At 38.6% G+C, this 15,934-nt stretch overlaps 2 protein-coding genes across 3 annotated transcripts; both read right to left on the bottom strand.

Annotated features, from left to right (window-relative positions):
* Positions 1-1,067: 1,067 nt before the first annotated feature.
* LOC141758002 (dynein regulatory complex subunit 4-like) lies at positions 1,068-8,945 on the bottom strand. The gene is made up of 11 exons (XM_074619012.1): positions 8,800-8,945; positions 8,414-8,509; positions 5,612-5,809; positions 4,650-4,850; positions 4,470-4,524; positions 4,180-4,382; positions 2,106-2,276; positions 1,868-1,948; positions 1,521-1,730; positions 1,367-1,432; positions 1,068-1,266 (listed from the first exon to the last, which is right to left on the bottom strand). The coding sequence occupies exons 1-11, from the start codon at positions 8,800-8,802 to the stop codon at positions 1,153-1,155; spliced, it is 1,398 nt and encodes a 465-aa protein (XP_074475113.1). The 5' UTR covers positions 8,803-8,945; the 3' UTR covers positions 1,068-1,152.
* Positions 8,946-10,024: 1,079 nt separating this feature from the next.
* Positions 10,025-15,551, bottom strand: LOC141757966 (transcription factor E2F4-like). 2 transcript variants are annotated; one of them, XM_074618922.1, is made up of 10 exons: positions 15,310-15,551; positions 14,696-14,858; positions 12,948-13,057; positions 12,683-12,838; positions 12,471-12,514; positions 11,427-11,491; positions 11,020-11,335; positions 10,512-10,559; positions 10,361-10,405; positions 10,025-10,258 (listed from the first exon to the last, which is right to left on the bottom strand). In XM_074618922.1, the coding sequence occupies exons 2-10, from the start codon at positions 14,852-14,854 to the stop codon at positions 10,143-10,145; spliced, it is 1,059 nt and encodes a 352-aa protein (XP_074475023.1). In that variant the 5' UTR covers positions 14,855-14,858; positions 15,310-15,551; the 3' UTR covers positions 10,025-10,142. The 2 variants fall into 2 exon arrangements, with proteins under 2 accessions (XP_074475023.1, XP_074475034.1); XM_074618933.1 differs by having other exon boundaries at positions 14,696-14,855; positions 15,310-15,449.
* Positions 15,552-15,934: the final 383 nt, after the last annotated feature.

Here is a 15,934-nt window from a genome sequence, read left to right as displayed (position 1 = left end):
AGTCCGATACCCCACCTTCGCCCAATGTCAGCCGGGATCGGCTCCAGCGCCCCCCGCGACCCTGAGTAGGATAAGCAGTTACAGATAATGGATGGATGGATATATTCCCTATTTCCACTGTCTGGAACCACTAACTCAGTGTTTACAATTCTAAAGCGCTTTACATAGATTTCATAAGTGGCAGAAAACAAATTGAGTTGCCAGGAAAAAAAATAATTAAAACGTCTGTGCTCCAACCACACTCAGAGATAATGTCTTACTGTTAGCAGACCACACCAGAGCAGCCAATATTCTGATTGTTTTTTTGGTAGCAAAGTTGTCTGAGTTGTCAGCTCATTTAGTTTTTCTGCACTTCATATCAGTTGAGATTAACAGGAATTCACCCAATTCTCCCTTCAAAAGCAAAACACAGTATTTGGTCCAAATTGAGCTGAAAACCAGAATCTGTTTTATCATATAAAAACTATTATAGAATCTTTAAAGATTATGTGAACACAGCATGCAAATAATAGAGATCAGAGATGATCACTAGTCCTGTAGAGCTACTGGAACTAGTTTAGTATCAGTAGCTGCAGTCTCAGCTTCTGACTTATTAGTTAGGCTTCTTTTAAGTCACATATTTAAACGTATTGAATTCTAGATTCACTTATGATATCAATTTCAATAGAAATCTTAATATTTTGACAGGCACAGCAAAACAAAAATAAGTTTCATCCTTATGAACTATTTACAAAAGGATGAAAGAAAAAATAAATAATCCATAAAGAGTTTTATTAAACTAGTTCAAATGGAGAGAAGTAACACATCTAGTTTGTAGATTCTGTGTTTTCCCTGAGGATGAGCTTTAGGTACTATGTTTGGTCTAGGACAATGATTTTAAGAGTTAAAATAATTAGCTTTAAAATAAAGACATTACAACCTTTTAATCTGTTACACAGTTTGCCGTCTGTCTGAAAACATCAAACCCTTTTTACTTAACTTCACTGCTTCTGCAGTTACTTATTCCTGCCTTTGGAGGGCAGTGTGACTCAAGGGCATGATGAACCTTTTAGTCTAAACGTGTCAGATTGTAATGAGATCAAAGAAAGTGAGATTTACTGTAAATGGTTCAGTCTTTTGGATTCACTGCTTCTCATTTTGATCCAAATCCTGTTACAGACTTTTCCCAGTTGGAAGACTCTCAAAGGGCTTCACACAAAGCTCCTCCACAGGGACACCAAGAGCCCTTCGCTTTGCTTCGTAGGTCAGCAGCAAATCCTTACGGGCCTGCCGGATACACATGAATATCACTACAAATATGTATTCAGCATCCTCATTATTTAGACAAATGCATGACAGCACTTTCAGGAAGAAACAAACTACTAACCTGGCAAATCTGAGCTTTCTTATAATGTAAGTTCTTGATGGAAATATGATTGGAGTCAAGATTTTCCTACAGGCAAAAACATGTTTCTTTTATGTTCTTGCACAAACAGTAGGGCAACGTGCATAAAATACATACTATTTCCAAGAAAATTTACCTCAATTTTGTCAGTGACCTCATCAAGAGCAGTTTGGTCCATGTTAGAGGCAGAGATCACTGAGGAGAGCAGAGCCTGCGTCTTCTCCAGGTCGTCCGTCAGGCCTTTCAGCTTCCGCTCCAGCAGCGTGCTCTTCAAACCCGTTTTATGCTGCACCTCCTGAATACTCTGAGTGAATGTCTGGTACAGCTGATCCCTTTCCAGCTGAAGCTGTGTGACATGTGCACACACACGAAAACAAACATTCACATAAATACCCACAAGTAAACAAGCATTTGGCTCACATCCGAGGTGCACATGAATCAATCTAACTTTTGAGCAACATGACACTCGATCGTAGCGTTTACCTTGCTGAATTTCTGCTCCAGTCTCTCATAAGCCCATTTCAAATCATGCAGCTCCTTTTTTTTAACCTTTTCACCTGCATCCTGTCAAAAACAATGTCACAAATTGATCTTGTGCCCGTGTACAGTATGTCAGTTACTAAGACAAATGTCAGACAAGGCACCAATTAAGGCACTGGTAGCAGTAAATATAAGTGAACAAAGTTCCAACAGTAAACTCAATTTAAAAAAATTCACATACATCGACACCGACAGCCTTATTAGTTCCGAAGTGTTGCATTTTTTTCTCCTTTTCATCATTTTCCTCTTTGACTTTCGAGAGAGGCTCTGCGAGACATTTGTTATTCTTCAAAAGACAGACCAGGTCCTTTTCCTTCTCCTTCTGTTTCATGTTCATCTCTTCAAATTGTGTCTAAGAAAAGCCAATAAAGAAAACATGCCATGTGAAAAAAACTAAACATAACTAGATCAGAACTAATGCTGCAACAATTAGTCCAACAACATTACATTTATTGTCAACAATTTTGTGTAATTTATTAAAGGGACTATTTGTAACTTTGTACGCGCATAAATGTAGCGGGTCGCCACACATGCGCGCTCGCATATGCGCGTTCGCGTGTAGCCGCTGTACCCTCCTCTTCTGCCTGCTCGCCTTCACTCAGACAGCTCAGCTCGCTCCACCTCTAGACGTGAACGCGCGCTCACTACACACTGCAGAAGAGTTAGTTTAGCTCTGAGAATATCTAGTGAATGCACAGGGGACGTTTGTGCAGAAATAACTGCTGCAGCTCCTCCAGACCAACAGAGGTTTTCCGTGTCTTGTGAAGTGACGGAGCTTTACGTTGTCTTCTCGTTACCGACCGGGTGCCGGTGTCTCCTCTGCTCTCTCCGGCTGCGGGCGGAGAGAGCAGGGAGACACGCTGCAGAGCCCCGCTGCTTCAGCCTGCACTTAGGCAGGAAAAGCCAACACTAGGATCAGATCTAAATCATGTTCATGGAGAGACCTTCATCTGGTCAGCTAACATTACTGCCAAGCAGCTGAAATATAGAGTGATATTGTGGTTTTAGCTGACTTGTGTCGCCTCACTGTTTTGAGTGATGCTCGTTCAGGTATATTTAGAGCGAGCAAGCGCGAGCCCGACGCTGACTTTCGTTGATTTCACGGCCACAGGTGTCGCTGTTAAGAAGCATTTCTGAAAGTTACAAATAGTCCCTTTAAAGGGAGTGTATGTAACTTTTTTTACACGTATAAATCATTTTTTTATTGCAAATGAGGGAACAGGTTGTAACCTAACCTAAAAAATTAGACCTTCTGCTATTTTCTGTGTTTCATCTATCAGCCTGTAGACTGCTTTTAATGTGATAGACTCAGGTTGGTGTCCCAGCGGATGTGACGTCATGCGACGCTCGCGTGTGCCTACTCTGTTCAGCGCAGCTACAGGGAGAGCTAACGATTGGTTAGAAATAGAGTCCGCTAATGCAAACACACAACCAGCCCCCTCCACAACTCAAACTCCAACACAAACTCCACGGAAGCACAAAAAACGCAAAATTATATCTAGTGAAGCAAAACAGAAATGTGACCGACGTCGGGCGAAAACTTAACGTTTGAGCAGAAATAAATGCTGCAGCTCCTCCAGACCAACAAGGGTTTTCCACATCTTGTGAAGTGACGGGGCTCCGCGGCGAGGAACGTTATCGTCTCCGACCGGGTGCCCCTGTCTCCCCCGTTTTCTCCGGCTGCGGGCGGAGAGAACAGGGAGACACGCTGCGGAGCCCCGCTGCCTCAGCCTGCGCTGAGGCAGGAAAAGCCAACACTAGGATCAGCATTGATTCATGGAGAGACCTTCGTCTGGTCAGCTAACATTACTGCCAAGCAGGTGAAATATAGAGTGATATTGTGGTTTTAGCTGACGTGTGTTGCCTCACTGTTTTGAGCGATGCTCGTTCATCTCTATTTATAGCGAGCAAGCGCGAGCCCGACGCTGACTTTCGTTGATTTCACGGCCACAGGTGTCGCTGTTAACAAGCAATTCTGAAAGTTACAAATAGTCCCTTTAACAAGCAATTTCTGATTCTTACAGAGAATCACTTTAAGGAAAAATCCCAAACATTATCTGGTTACGGCTTCTCAAATTTGAAGACTTTTCTGTGTTTTAAATTGTTTTGAATCAAATAACAAATTGAATATCCATCAAAACAAGCAATTTATAGACTAAATTGAAACAGTTTATCGATGAATTGTAGGCCAAAACAAAACATCAGAAATTTCTTTGGTGTCAATCTGACAAGGATGCCGAATGTGTGCACTTTACCTTGAGTGAAGTGTTCATATCCAGATCCTGTTGCATGCGTTCAACGAGTGCATTAGCATTACTGAAAGCTTTGTTGTGGTCCTCTATAAGATTGTTGATGTAGCTGTTCCAGTGATCCTCTCTCTCACTGATCGCATTTTTCCTCAAGTTGTCCAACTCTTGTGGCAGCAACTCCATCTTTTTCTCATATTTGGCTTGGATTTCTACTCAAATAGGGACACAAAATGATGGCTTGTATTTAGTTCTTGACAGCATTTTGAATTTAACTCAAAATTAAATTAGTTCTTTACCTACGAGTTGCTTCTCCCAGCTGTTCCTTGTTTTATTCATTTCTTCATCATGTTTCTGTTAAGATAACAACCAAACTAGTGATTGTAGCACTGATACTTACTTGTTGAAATATATCAAAGTAAAGAGAAACATTAAATCCACAAATAATCAATAGAAATAAAATAGTGTGTACTACAAACCAGTTCAAGCTCCTTGAAAAGGTTTTCATTGTCGAGCTCGTGCATGTCGACCCTGATGGCGCTCATGTCCTTATGAAGCTTAGTCTCTAGTTGTTCTTGCTCTTTCTGCACCGCCTGAGTGGAGACTAAACCATCTGCTTTCAACTCACAGATTGTGTTCTGGTGTTCACACAGGAGGTGCTTCATCTTCTGCTTGTACACCTAGTGGGGGGGTAAAAAAAGAATCAAATGTGCAATATAAAATGAATTCAGCCATTAAATCTGTCAATGGATAATCTTTGTTTAACAAATGACAAACTAGTGCTAATATCCCAAAAACAAAAGAAACAATGTGATCTCATGATTTTTCCTGACTTGTAAAGTTGAGCGGACAACCTGTACACCAGCGCTGGGCGATATGCACAAAATCAAATATCACAATATTTTTGACCAAATACCTCGATATCGCGACGATATTGTAGTGCTGGTGCTTTTACAAAATATTTACACACTGAGATGTTTAGATAAATAATTATCAATAATGTGGATATAATGACTAAGTGAGTAAAGACAAATATTAGAACAGCTCAAACAGTCTGATAAGTCCATAAAATGACATCACTTTACTGTAATGCAGCCTTTAAAACCAGGAAAAGACACTTATGCCATATTACAATATCCCAAATCTAAGACGATATCTAGTCTCATATTACAAAATTGATATATTGATATATTGCCTAGCCCTACTGTACACGCCACTAAAGAAATGTCGAACACACAATGAATTGTGGGATACTGAGGATAGAAAAGAAAATACTGGTTGTGGATAAAAAAAAAAGGTTGCATCTATTAACTGCATCTGAAGAGCCTTGTTACCTGTTCTGGCATATTCTGGCATAAAATACAGATTTGGGTAAATCTATCCTGTGAGTTTGGATGCAGTTTGGCTGTGTAGCTACAATACACCTGTGTATTGACCTTACCTTGATCTCTACTTGGTGACGCCCCTCATCCTCTTCCGTGTCCTTATCCAAGTTTTTCCGTTCAGCCTTGCCCTCCTCTAGTTGTCTGTCTGTGATCTCCCAAAAGGTGTGGATATTGTCCCTCTCCAGCTGAAAGTAGTTTCTCTCTTCCCTCTCTCTATCCAGCTCCTCTCGAAGGCGCACAATGTGCTCTTCCAGCTGAAATACAGAAATATATTTTAGTGTGGGCATATCTGAGCCAGACAATGTATGTAGATGTCCGTGTAGCTTATTACCTCAATTATCTTGTCAGGGAAATTATTAGACATGAAGATATTTGAATCTCATCGTAAATGTATTATTTGTTCATTGTCATCTGTTTGGTATTTTTTGAAAGGCCTCAGAGTACTTCACACTTTGCATGCCTTATGTGAGGAGGCTCTGGGTGTCGGGGGGTTAAGATAAGATGAGGAGGACATTGTAGATATTCAGTCTGAACCAAGGGTTAGACACAAGATTGTTTTGCTTCCTCCAAAGCAGAATGATTACGAGATTCTGTATGATGTGGGACATCCTGTTTAAGGCGGGGTGAACCGTAAGTGACTTTAAGGTTTTGATATGACATGTCTATGCATGCTGCACCAAGATCTTCTCTGATATCAGATTTGTGTTGTATTAAACTTATATATTCACGTAAGGAACACTGAGGCTCATCGAGTTTGTTCTATTATTCATCCAAGTGAAGATTGACCTGAAGGACAACTTTTCCAAATCAGGGGCACTCCACTCATTGTACATTTCCAATTTACTGTTCATAGGGGTATTACTACTAATGATCAGTCATATAATGTCTTCTCTGGAGGAAAGTCTGAGAATCTTTAAAGAGCACAGCATGCAAATTTGCCGTAACTACAATAGAGATCAGAGACCAGTCCTGATGGAGAGCTTTTGTGGAATTCATGTGATTTTATTTTAGTTAAGCTTATTTTAAATCACATATTTAAATGTATTTAAGTCTAGATTAATTTCAGCAATTTCAATATAGGCACACAGAAAAACAAAAATACATTACATCCCTATGAATTATTTATGAAAGGATAAAAGAGGAACAGGAAAAAATTTAAAATAATAAATAATCCAAAACAAAGTCTATTTTATTAAACAAAGTAACACATTTTAGGGTAAAATAATTAGCCAGAAATGTATTAAATATAGGCATTACATCCTTCAACCAGACAAAAGACTGACAAACTAATCCTGATTGTGTCTTCAGTATGGAGTCAGATCAGTCTCAGTATTAATGAATGCACACAGAAGGATTTACAACTGTATTTTGTGATTTATATATAGATGACTCTCAACAAAAATAGTCATCGTTGTACATAAATGAAAAAAAAAAAAAAATCAACAGATAAAAAAAATCAGGTTCACACAGTATTTGCAAGTTTCATCAAAAACATATTTGGATGTTACATTTATATACAAACTGTTGAACATCACAAGCACCTTTTAAATGCAGGTTCAACAGTTTGCATATAAATGTAACATCCAAATATGTTTTTGATGAAACTTGCAAATACATATATTTGTGGATTTCTATTAGAGTACATTTATCTAAAACAAGAAATATTTGTGTGTGCATCAGAAATATATTTGTGAAACTTATTTTTTTATATGTGGCTTTTTTTTTTACATACTGTACATATACAACGATAACTGTTTTGTGTGCATTGAACAATATTTTTGGGGAGAGTCATTTATATATAAATCACAAAATACATTTGTGATTCCCTCTGTGTGCATTCATTAATATTGAGAGTGATCTGACTCCATACCTTCAGGGCTAGCTGGGCTTGGTTAGAATGCCAATTTATAACAAAAAGCCTGCAATAAAAATGTGGGGGTTTGAGCTTGACAGGCATTTTAGCAGGCAGGTAGGCTCTAACGAAAAGATGCTACAGGTATACCCTTTTCACACCAATGACCAGGGTTGGACCAAGGTTAACCTACCCTGGTCCTCATTTTGTCAATTCAAACCAAGCCAGTCAACCCGGGTTGAACCCTGGTCAGGACAATTCAGATACAACCTGGGTCAGACCCGGGAGAAATGCATACCAAATAGCTCAGGTGTTAGAAATGGGCAGTGGGGTTACACCTCTGGAGGATTACAGAGAGAGGAGATGATAGTGGCATCATCAACGTGTGCAAAAACATAAAATGTCACAGAATGATGCATGTTTTTGGGATAAAGTGTAAATATAGTACAGCATTTTTAGCTTTATAAAATGTTTAACTATGTTGTATGTATGGAGCTGTAATGTATGCAAAAACATACAGACAACATACAGATTTACAGCATCTATTCATCAACATGAATCCTTTTTCCTCTGTCTATCTATAGTACCCATTTATAATATATTAGACTACATTGTGCTCTCTAATATGATAATATAGGCTACATTTACAAACGGATTAGACACTGCTGAAGACTGAAATGTATATTTCACTCACTCCACCATCCCAGCAAAGATTTACTACATATAGTAGACCAGTGTAGTATCCAGTGTTTTGAGACCTTGGCCCATACTAGGAACAGAAAGTCAGGATATCTCTACCTCTGCTGCAGTGATTTGTACCATTCTTGTTTAAACCTGTCTCTTGGGAGTCCCCCAGCTGTATGGAAGTGCAATACCAACTTGCTGAAAGACCCCTTTAATGTACACATCGCTTTGAACAGGAAACTTTTCTTTCCTCTTGACATAAAACATCGAAGCATCCCTCCACACGTCCAAACACACACACACACCACACTTGAGCTCTGACCTGCTCCTTGGACATCTCGTCCTTGGTGAGGCCATCTATCAGTGTGGGCGTCCTGGTCTTTGGAGGCTTCTTACTGGAGCCTTTCTTTTTGGGTGGCTGCAGAAAAGTTATAGAAACAAGTTACAATTAAGTCTTAATAGCACATTTACTTAACATGGTTGTTGTCAGGAAATAGCTAGCACTAGTATGTGCCTTTCATGAATGTAATGGCAACACATGAGAGGCACGTTAGCCAATATGAGATTCACACATCAACCCAACGTTAGCTTCTATGTAGCTAACAGCTGTTAGCTTCTAGGTAGCTAACAGCTAACTCTAGCTCTGTAGTCAGCCCACTATGAACCCACATGGTTATGATGCATTAATCTAAAGAACGCTTTGCTTACCATCGTGTATATATTACGCAAATAACACGGAGAGGCGGGCAAATGTCTCTATCGTTATGAGAAGCTAAGCTAGCTGACCGGTTAGCAACAAACGCAGGAGTCTGTCTCTAACATGCGTTGCCATAACAACACGAGCACGTGGTTACTAGGTTCCTCCAGGAGGAGGAGAGTTGCACCAGCAGCACAGTGGTGGACAGAAGTACACTTACTATATACTACATAATATCTATTTGATGCTATTATATACTTCCCCTCCTATATATTTCAGGTAAAGAAGGTTGAAGGTATATTGTACTTTTTCCTACAATTCCATTAAAGAAGAAAAAAAATACACATCTTACATTGTATTATTCCAATTAGGTCAATATCTACAGAAACAAGCTGTAGATAAGACTTGAATTGATGATGACAGCTAAGGACATTTTGGACATTTAAACACAGTTGGACCTTGGATGGCACTAAAAAAATGTCCTCCCTCTCATTTCACATATATAACAGGAAATCAGTTTTGAGCAACCATTTCCTTAAAATGAAGCTTTGTTTCACTTTAAATCTTTGTAACAATGTTGTTTTTGTATGAGCCAAACACTACTGGTGTTGACCTACAATCTACTGTTGCACACCACTATTTCTACAGAATGTTTCCTTTTTAAATATACTTAAATATGACTGTGATCCCCTGATTTATAGGGTATGGATAGTTGTTTTAGATCAAATGAATAAATCATCATCTGTACAAAGACAGAGAACATCATCATCATTTGAAGTGCTTAGTAGTCAGTCTTCAGTTTGCAGAGAAACTCTGTATTTCACATATTTGGTTAAATACCCTTACATAAAATACAACGACTTAAAGTCCACATTAAGACTGAATAATAAGAACCAAATGTATCCCAAAATACAGTTTCACTTTATTTCTTCCTGGAAGATTGTAAAACCTGTTCACGCATCGTTGATTTTCATCACCCGGTGCAGCAGCAAACCTACTGCAAAAGGTATATGTACTAAATGATGTGTAAATATAATTGTACATGTTTTCTTTTTAATGTGTGCATGCAGCAGTGAAGTGCTATGCCTAGAGGATAAACACAACAATTTAGCTTATTCTTAAGGACAGTCCAGACTGAAATAACTCAGCAAAGACTGGATGGATTGCCATGATGTTCTGTTTGTATTGGACTGTATTATATTTGCTTCTCAGTACAGGAATGAGGTGGACACAATATTCAAAATCATTTGTTTATTATTTGGTATAATCAAATAACTATTTAAAAACAGACAACTATGTACATTGCTGGAATAAAATGTTGTACTTTTGAAGTCCTTAACACAGGAGTTCATCATCAAACATTGAGCATAGGAACGTCAAAGACATCACAGAGGCCTTCACTCTCTTCCAGATTGTAGGCGTATTCATGTTCAGATGGGGGTGGAGACAGACGGAGGAGCGGAGAAAAGACTGAAGAGTAGAGGCAATCGTGATTAATACAAATAGACGACAAACATGAAAGATATGAATATAATATACAGTATATGAAGTCAGAAAATAAATTGCACTTACCTTCAGAGGCCATAAGCTCTTTGATCAGATTTGCATTCATTGATTCTACAAAATGAGGGAAGACATACTTCATACATCCGTATACAGTCAAATAAACTGACATAAGAATTTAATGAACATACATAATTCAGAGACACAACAGGAGCCCTACCTTTGGTTGTGCGTAGTACCTCCCGCAGTTCTTTTGATAAATTTCGCACTGGAAAAAAAAGATTTTTAAAAACATCAATGTAAAAATCCTCAGTGCTGAAAGACACATGCATGACTGAGGCATGAAAACATTATTGTGTGAGCCAAGCATGCAGGAAATAATCATGCACACAGAGAAAGACACCGCAGAACCAGCAACTACTGGGACATACTGTGTGTATAACTGATAAACTGTTTACATCATTCAGTGAAGGAAGAGCTTGACGTCAGTGTTATCTCCTCCTCACTTCAGATAAGGAGCACGAGTGACACTAAAAAGCCAATTTACCAGCAGTAATTTGGTCCACAAATAAATAAATAAATTATGTTTTTAGCTTCACATTAAATCCACTTTTTTGATTTGATTTGAGATAAATCTGGCAAAGGGTCGAGTTCACGTTTCAATGGAGTTTTAGGTTTCTACTTCAACAAAAACACACTTCAGAAATTGTACAAACTAAAACACTCACATCCAGATGCGTCAGTTCTGTTAGGCTCAGCGTTTAAACATGATGATGACTTAAGATGCAGCATGTCCTCTAAGACCGTCCTTCGAGATTTAGTGCCATGTTTGATATTAGCTGAAGCCTGACACGGTGCGGTACTGCTTTCTGTCTCATCTGAAGTGGACATGGCTGATTTGGCGTTCCGTAAAAGTTCTTCAGGCGGTGGGACCGGCAGCACGACAGGATCAGAGCTGACAGAGAGTTTGTTAAGAAGTACGACGTCTATTGGTCCATTGATGCTTTTCAGATGGATCTGGTACTTTGCTGGGCTGTTCTGAACCTGAAAGAAGATGTCTGCACATAGTAAATGATCCCATCTGAATTAAAGAAAGCAAAGAAACGACAGTCGGTTCCAGTGATGCAGGACATACAGCTTTGGGAATGGGAACATCCATCTGTGTGCCACATGGTGCTCGTACTGCCAAGAGAGTATGGCCTGAGGAAAGAAGAGAGGGAAAATCCTTTCAAATGAAAATAATTTAATCTGGTCTTTTATATATTCAAAGTAGGGCTGTCAAAGTTAACGTGATAATAACGCAACTTGCGATTTTTAAGTTGTAGGGGGCTCAGTTTTAAAGCTGGAGTGAAGATACTGGCATCATATGAAACTAGAAAACTAAGGAATCCATTGGTAACAACAAAGTCATACTAGCTTGTCGTGAAGGAGGCTAAATAACGCTCCAAAGTCATGCTACATTTTGGCAAGGAAAAACTGACCTGGCCATTTTCAAAGGGGTCTCTTGACCTCTGACCTCAAGATATGTGATTGAAAATGGGTTCTATGGGTACCCACGAGTCTCCCCTTTACAGACATGCCCACTCTATGATAATCACATGCAGTTTTGGGCAAGTCATAGTCAAGTCAGCACACTGACACACTGACAGCTGTTGTTGCCATGTTGTGATTTAAGCATATATTAATTTTATGCTAAATGCAGTACCTGTGAGGGTTTCTGGACAATATTTGTCAGTGTTTTGTGTTGTTAATTGATTTCCAATAATAAATATATACATACATTTGAATAAAGCAGCATATTTGTCCACTCCCATGTTGATAAGAGTATTTAATACTTGACAAATCTCCCTTTAAGGTACAGTTTGAACAGGTAAAAAAAATTATGATTAATCACGATTAACTTTGGACAATCATGCAATTAAATGTTTAAATCGATTGACAACCCTAATTCAAAGTAAAAAGAAATGTTAGTTTAGTCTTTTTGCCTCTGTAATGAACAAATTGCACCAATGTCAGCTGCTGTTATGACTCAAGTGCCATCATGAACTTATACAGCAGTGTTTGTCCTGCTGTGATGGGATCAGTCCAACTAGGAAAATGCACTAAATCACAATTGGATTACTTGCTGTATCAAAAATATGCTAGCACAAAAAAGTACACACGAGTAACTGTAACTTACCACCGAAGCAGTTGCAGATATCTTCATGATTCACATAGGTCAGAGTTGATTTGAGTCAAGGTTCAACTTGAGATACCACATTACATCTGCTCAAAATGCTGTCCAACGTCTCATTTTCAGTTTTAATTTTTACTGTTAAAGTAGGAAAAGTAAAACATTTCCAACAAACATACATTCCAACACTCTTAGCTATGTCTTTGTAAAAAGGATATTCGCTGCAGTCTTCTCTTGTATTCCTGGTGCTCTGTTCAACCCAGAACTTCTGCTGGTCCAACATACACTCCTTCTGCTCCAAGTCCGCCAGCTCAGACCTCAATTCCATCAGTCTGTTGGTTGACCCGGGTGAATATTCTCCTGGCATTGCACCACTTTTTTAAAAAAGCACATGTATTATATTGTTAAACATATTTTGCATCACCCTCTCTGACACACAACCATGTGCAAATGCATGCAAACAAGGCAAGGTTAAAAACTTACATCCACTTTACAATGCTCTTGGAGATTTTCACAATCAGACCAACGCCCTCCAGCACATTCGTGATGTCGTAGATTCGCCTTTTCTGTCCGACAGCAAGGATACTGACTGCCTGAAAAGAACACAAAAAGCCTATAAAGCCTCCTCATTCTTTCTTACACTATGATCATCATTGTTTTGCAAATGTCCACGTAAGACTATGATCTGGGTTTCTCAGCCAACTGTACTGAAACATTCAGAAGTCACTTAAAGGCAGGGTGGGCGATCTTGAGAAACTAGCAAGAGTACACTAGATTTTTTTTAAATGATCTAACCGAAAAACCGAGGCCAGGTTTGTCAACTCTTTTCCAATGGAAGTAGCTAGTGGCACTAACTCCAAAAGTCCCTAAATCTAGAGGAAAAAGTCGCCAAGTCGGCAACACTCACTCAGGTCTCCCTGCAAAGCCACCCCCTCTATTATCATTACAAACATAAACATATCATAATGAATGTAAACATGGCTATTGTTAGTAGTCACAGCTGTCAAGCTAGCAGCTTGTGGAAGACTCCGGTGACGCGCAATGATTGCACGGGTAGAGTGCACGCACGCAGGTAGGCAGGTAAGTAGGTAGACAGGCAGGAAGGTAAATAGGTAGCCCGTCCAATTGGACAAGTTTATTACAGTCCTGCAACAGATACAGATGTGTTTTCTTTTTTGTCATAGCATTTGATTTATTAATTGTTGTCGGAATGTAATGAGAATTTCAACTAATATAACAAAAATCTTTATAAAATCTTTACCAACCCTACCTTTAGAGTCCAAAACCTCTGATTTAAGAAAAAACAAATAGGTACCAACTGTAGCACTCAACACTCTCCTAGTTGTTTGTTTAGGAGAGATGCACTTTTGAGATAACACCGAGAGATAATATCAAGCTTTTGTGCCTAAGGAGGTTGTATGCATTTAACCGTCGCTAATTTTTTGAGGTTTTTATTAAAATGTTAGGTGAAATAAAAAACCTCATCACCTGTTTTGGGCCTGTCCAAAAGTAAATTATTTTTGGCGTAAGATTTACACAGAATTAGTTACTATATTTGGGACTAACATAGTTTTTAAGTGGGACGAACTCCTGTTTGGTCTTCTACTTTCAACATCTACAAATATTAAAACAAAATACTTATTTGAAATATTGAGTGTAGCTGCTAGAAAAGCAATTACTAAGAAATGGCTTAAACCAGAAACCCCATCATTAGAGAACTGGTATGATGTAATTTATGACATATTTTTAATGGAAAGAATTACTTTCTCAAGAAACTAAATTTGAGGAAATTTGGAAGGAGTGGAAAAAGTGTATTTCCCCAAAACGCCCTTCTTTTGTTTAATTTTTCTTTTTTCTTTTTTTCTAAATGTAATTTTTTTAATTATTATTATTTATTTTATCTTATTTCACATGAAAAGCACCCCATGTTCTATTTGTGTGTTCTATAATTTCATTGTAAAAAGTGGAAAAGTTGGTTCACTTCATATTTGTATCTAATTAAGTAAGTTTATGTAAATGTCTGAGTAAAAACAAATAAAGGAAAAACAAAATGAAAAAAAATAAAAATGAAAACCTCAATATGAAAAACATGTTTTTCACTTGGTTTAACATGTGGTTACAGTAGACAGAAACACTCAGGTATCAACAGTTACACATTTCTGACAAATAATGATGAATGAAGAAACGTCTCCAGTGATCAGTGTTTGTTGTACTGGTTTCAGCTCACTCACCTCTTTGAGGTCCAGCACACCTCCATCAGCTTTTTGTAACAACCTGACAAACCTCGTGGCCAGCGTATGAAGGCTCCTCACACTCCTCTGGTTTTTGGGGTTCTGGTCTGTCGTGGCGGGCTCTCCCTCTGGACTATGTGGGCCACCTTCAGGATCCATTCTGCTGGAGGAGAGAGGAAAACAAATGAACTGTGTTGTTTGAATCAGCTGCAGAGAGCCCGCTCCACACAACCGGAAATACATGTTCTTCAAAATAAAATTCTTGTTTCCTGTATGAGCCCTTTTGTAGGTTTATATGGATTTGAATACGTAGTGTGAAAGGTACACTTTTGAGGAGAACATATTTTCACGTAGTTTTATGTGTCTACTTTCACCACGGCTCGTTTCTCTCTGTGCACAGATTTATTATGAAAAGTTTGTACCGGAAACACTAATACTCTACTGTACATTACCTTTCCACTAGTACACAGCTAACACAGTTACTGTTGTTTACACACAGTGTTTTCATATTATATAACTTGTTGTTGTTCGATAAAGCGCTGATACATGCATACTAACAGACCTACCTGACCTCAGCGACAACAGTGAGCATTAGGAGAAAGAAGAGTGTTTACCTGATAGTTTGTGGAGCAGCGGTGCAGAGTTACTGTCGACGGTACTGAGCTACTGTTATCAGTCCAGACGACGACTACTGAGAGTAGTTTAACTACAGATACAAGTTATGGTGGGCAGGTATGCGTAGCCCTAGTTTAATTCCAATATAAAGCCAATGTTAATGGCAATGTCCCAACTTTACTTGTAGTCCTCCCGGTCCGCCCCCCACTGTGGTGGAGTTGGGCGCGTGTTTTCTTCTGGTAGCTGTATATACCTGCCTTCACAATAAAAGCCCAAACGTTCGACCGACCACAATAAAATCCTCTCACTCCATTTTTTTTTTAAAGGGCACCCTAGAAGAGATCTTAACTTATTTCTTTATTTAACACGAATTTCATGTACATTGAGCTTTAGAACTAGTCCAATAACATAACTTTTTTCTTCTTTTTTTTTAGAAAAAGTTGTACCTATTTGCTAAATAGGCCTTTTTCACAGAGGACATGTTGACATGTCCCAGTAGACCACTTACACTTACACATCAAAAACTGACAATAACTGCACTATACTGTATAATGACCTCTGCAATATCATTATCATTATTACTACTAAGGTGTAATTCATACTGTGCAATATTTTCAGGTTGAA

This window comes from Sebastes fasciatus, chromosome 2, assembly GCF_043250625.1.
Source record: "Sebastes fasciatus isolate fSebFas1 chromosome 2, fSebFas1.pri, whole genome shotgun sequence".
Classification (NCBI taxonomy): Eukaryota; Metazoa; Chordata; class Actinopteri; order Perciformes; family Sebastidae; genus Sebastes; species Sebastes fasciatus.
This window is presented reverse-complemented; position numbering and strand designations above follow the sequence as displayed.

What these genes read in the sequence shown, in the direction of transcription:
- LOC141757966 (XM_074618922.1), bottom strand. Translation starts at nt 14,854, where the DNA reads ATGGATCCTGAAGGTGGCCCACATAGTCCAGAGGGAGAGCCCGCCACG. An exon ending in ATGTTCCCATTCCCAAAGCT is followed by an intron (nt 11,336 to 11,426) that starts GTATGTCCTGCA and finishes ATCTTCTTTCAG; the next exon opens with GTTCAGAACAGCCCAGCAAA. An exon ending in GGTACTACGCACAACCAAAG is followed by an intron (nt 10,406 to 10,511) that starts GTAGGGCTCCTG and finishes CTCATTTTGTAG; the next exon opens with AATCAATGAATGCAAATCTG.
- LOC141758002 (XM_074619012.1), bottom strand. An exon ending in ATATGAACACTTCACTCAAG is followed by an intron (nt 2,277 to 4,179) that starts GTAAAGTGCACA and finishes GGCTTTTCTTAG; the next exon opens with ACACAATTTGAAGAGATGAA. An exon ending in AGGTCACTGACAAAATTGAG is followed by an intron (nt 1,433 to 1,520) that starts GTAAATTTTCTT and finishes TTTTGCCTGTAG; the next exon opens with GAAAATCTTGACTCCAATCA.